Below are 3768 nucleotides of genomic sequence, written 5' to 3' on the forward strand. Positions count from 1 at the left end.
ATGCACACAAGGGAGGGCTCTGCCAGGGTAGGGGTGATGAGGAGCTGAGGCAACAAGGAAGAGAGATACACAGGCAAGAATGTGAACTATGAGAGCCAGCCAGCAGCTGTTTGTTTGCAAAAACAGCCACTTTTGCAAAAACAACCACTTTTTGCAAGAACAACCACTCTTTGCAGGCCAATGCTGCAGAGATGTAGGGGAAAACTGAACGAAAAGGGGTCTATTTCTTGTTTGCTCTCTGGTGGTGGTGTGTGTGTGTGTGTGCACCTCCACAGAACCCCCCCCTTGGCAAAAATCAGCAACTCCACCATTTGCCAAACAAGACACACCTCACATTCTGTTCAGTGCTCAACCTCCCCCACCATCATGGGTACCACCCACCACTACCACCACCACTACCACTACCACCACCACCCCCATTCCTTTTGGATCGACCACAAGTATCCCAACGTTGATTGCGACGCACTCAGGCGGTGCATCGCGGACTCGGCCTTTTACAGCGATCTCGAGCTGGCCGACGTGGTGCTCAAGGTTGCCGACAACACCTCGTACTCGAAGGAGGTCCGCGGGGGTCATCAAGCCAAGATCCTGGGCCCTCTCACGATCCTGCGCGACATTGTTTCGGATGCTGACAAGATTGAGGCCATGGGGTATGAGGGGATCGAACGGTGTCGTGCGTATGCCAGACACCTCGAGCCGATGATGGAACCCAAGGACATTGAGGAGTGTGTAGCGCAACACACCCGCGAGAAGCTGGTCCGCCTCTTTGCCGACGGGTTCATCCGGACTGGTCCGGGGCGTGAGATTGTGGACCCCCTTTATCTTGAGTTGGTTGAGTATCTTGGACAATGACAACAAGAAACGCGATGCACTGACGACGATGGTGCAGATCCTCGGATCTGGTGGGCGAACATACACACAAAGATGGAGAGAGCAAGGATCACTGGATTTGCTGTTTGAATCCTGCGTTAAGGACTTGCATCAGACCGAATCAAATTCCTGATCGGTCCCGACAAGCGCATCCGCGCCATCAGGGGCAGGATCCACATTGCCACTGGCGGCTATCTGGAGCGTGACTCCATGGGATGGTGGATCGTCAAACCAAAGACACCGCAGGTGGAGGTGGTAGACACGGACCCCACCAAACGTAAAGATCTGGATCGGCTCTCTCTAACGAATGCATGGACACCTACAGGACGTGGGCTGTGACGGGATGCAAACCATTTTGGAACGGCAGCGCCTGGTGCCTGGATGGCGCGCTGCTGTTCCTCAACAAAAATAAACGATGGATCTCGCGGGCATGCGCTCATCACGGTGGAGACCGTTCCGCAGCGCGGTGGTGGCGCTCCATGGCCCTAACCTGCACTGCGTTGGGCGGGAGTTCGCGCCTGGAACGCGCGTCTTCGTCGGTATGGACTATTACCACAACGAGAACCCGGCCTTGCACGGCTACCTCTCCTCCCTTGCCTCCGGTACACTGTCCTGCCGGTGATGATATGCGACGTCGACGACGATACCGGCAGCTACCCCATCTATGTGCCCAGAGGAGCTCGATGAGCTACGCGCCTGCCACTTCACACGCATCCGTGTGGGGGCAAAACCGCCCCCACCCAGGGGAACCGAATGATGAGCACACACTCGCATGGTACGATAGGCTCACGAGCGTCGACAGGCCGGACTCACTGGCGAGGTACGCGGTCCTCGGAACTGACGCACATTGGCACGTCAAGAAGTGCATGCCGCCGGTGGTCATCATCGTCGCCAACTGACATCCTACGAAGTACAAGCCTTTTTTTCTTCTGAACACATGTCAAGTTCGTGCCACACGAAAAAAAGTCGTTCACAAAACCCGTCGTTATTGTTCGTGAGCATGGCGGGACACCAACTCTGGCATGCGCGTGCCGCTTTTTTCCCACTGATTTCACGAATAAAAGTAGAAAGAAAGTCCAGCGCACGCCTCGCCTTAGGGTTAGGGTTATGTTAGGGACGCTGAACCCCTAACCCTAAACCCTAAACCCTAACCCTAACCCTAAGGGGCAGGGAGCGGGGGGTGGCCTGGTCGCAGCAGATGAGCTACTTTGAGAATACGAAGAAGAGCGGGGGGGTGGCGGTGCACACAAGCAGCGCTCTGCAGGCCCGTGGGCGAGCCTCAGCGATAAACACACGCGGGGGTTGCGTGGAGCAGTAGGGGCTTTGGCGGCCGCCATTCCCCGTCGGGCCGGTAAGCACCGGTAGGCACCGGTTGCTCGATCTCCACCTACAAAGAGCCCCAGCGAGAACACGACACGCAACACGACACGACACACGACACACACACGACACACGACACACAAGCACACGACGCACGCGACACAAAAAGTGAGCTGCTGATGGCCGAGACGCCACCACGACCAGCAAACAACATGGTGTACCTGGTGCTCGGCGAACAGGGTGAACTCGGGGTCGAGGCCCTGGCCACAGCAGGTGAGCGACGAGCGGCATCGATGGCGCGGCGGCCAATGCAGGCGCGGACCGAGGTTCCACCACCACAGCCTCTGCACGGCCCTGTCGCTGCTCACCCGATGCCATTTCCTGCAAATTGCCCCCCCCCACATACAACAAGAACGAATAAATAAAATGAAGTTGTTCATCTTTTATAAAAAAATATATTAATAAAAAGAAGTGGTGGGCGTGCCTGCTGACGAGGGCGACGGTGGGCAGGTGGGACGGGTGGCCGAGGGCAAGGAACACCTGCTGCAGGACCTCCTCGGGCAGGTCCTCGATATCGAGCGTTTCCATTTTTTGGTTCTTTTGAGATGCGGACTCGTGCCGCGTCCACCTCTCGAGCGGCGGTATCATTCTTCCGCTATTCTTCTATTCTATCTCCGACCAAATACTTATATCGACGGGGGCAACCCCGGGAAGCACAATATATAGTCCCACAACACCTCGCTCTTCACCCTCCCTTTTCTCTCTCTTAGCGGTCCGAACGCCTATACGTTCCGAACCACGCATCACCGCGTGTCACTTTTGCAAATAAATAATAGGGTTAGGGTTGTTGTTAAACGAAGAGAAAAATAAAATCAAACCGAAGAAGATGGAGGCTTGCGGCAAGAATGGCAGTGGGAGCGCGGCCGAGTTCGTGGCACGGGAGGCCGAGGTGCGACGCGAGCGCGGGCCGCAGCATGCGGCCCTGTGGCAGAACCTCACACGCTTCCCCAGCGTCGCCAGCGGCTGGCTTCATCCTGCAGCTCCCTCTGCATCTTCGACCGAGATCGAAGCCACCATCTTTGTACTGCAGTCCCCCCCACACGCGTCGCACACCGCACACACCACACGCACGCACTGCACATGCTGACTTGTGAGGTTACCCCCCCGTTCCATGTAGACGAAGCAGAGGGACCTGGTCGGGCGCAAGAACCGGCTCGTCGGGCGCAACTACCAGTGCGGCAGCGGCGGGGTGCGGGCCGTGGGCGGGTTCGGGTGGGAGGTGAAGGACGTGCAGCTCTCGAGCCCCTCGCCTTCGCGCGGCCTCCTCGCGCTGGTCACCAACCACACCCCCGAACCGCCCTCGCCCCAGCAAGCCAAGCCCGCCCTCGAGGTACGCCCCACCACTTCTATCTGCACCCAGCCATCACTTGCCACCACTGTACTCACATTACACGTGTCGTGTCATGTGCGGCGCGTGTGGTGTGTGTGTGTGTGTGTTGTGTTGTGTGTCGCGCGTGACAGATCGTGGGGAGGGGTCGAGCCTGGTGCAGCACATTCTGCTGCAGGACTGTCACGGCG

The 3768-nt window shown here is 57.6% G+C and overlaps 3 protein-coding genes across 3 annotated transcripts in view; 2 read left to right on the forward strand and 1 right to left on the reverse strand.

The window, feature by feature from the left end:
* Positions 1-366: 366 nt before the first annotated feature.
* Positions 367-852, forward strand: ACA1_044110 (uncharacterized protein; the record flags this gene model as incomplete). The annotated part of the gene is given in 2 exon segments (XM_004352592.1): positions 367-668; positions 687-852. The coding sequence occupies 2 exon segments, from the start codon at positions 367-369 to the stop codon at positions 850-852; spliced, it is 468 nt and encodes a 155-aa protein (XP_004352644.1).
* Positions 853-2149: 1297 nt separating this feature from the next.
* Positions 2150-2778, reverse strand: ACA1_044120 (uncharacterized protein; the record flags this gene model as incomplete). The annotated part of the gene is made up of 3 exons (XM_004352593.1): positions 2150-2257; positions 2412-2571; positions 2708-2778. The coding sequence occupies 3 exons, from the start codon at positions 2776-2778 to the stop codon at positions 2150-2152; spliced, it is 339 nt and encodes a 112-aa protein (XP_004352645.1).
* Positions 2779-3076: 298 nt separating this feature from the next.
* Positions 3077-3768, forward strand: part of ACA1_044130 (uncharacterized protein) — a gene marked incomplete at both ends in the record, with an annotated part of 1220 nt that continues 528 nt past the window's right edge. Inside the window, 2 exons of the mRNA XM_004352594.1 lie at positions 3077-3271; positions 3368-3580. Of these exons, the coding sequence (XP_004352646.1) occupies positions 3077-3271; positions 3368-3580 (408 nt within the window). The remainder of the gene's footprint in view (positions 3272-3367; positions 3581-3768) is intronic.

The sequence above is a fragment of the Acanthamoeba castellanii genome (genome assembly GCF_000313135.1).
Source record: "Acanthamoeba castellanii str. Neff unplaced genomic scaffold scf7180000084574, whole genome shotgun sequence".
NCBI classification, from domain to species: domain Eukaryota; phylum Discosea; order Longamoebia; family Acanthamoebidae; genus Acanthamoeba; species Acanthamoeba castellanii.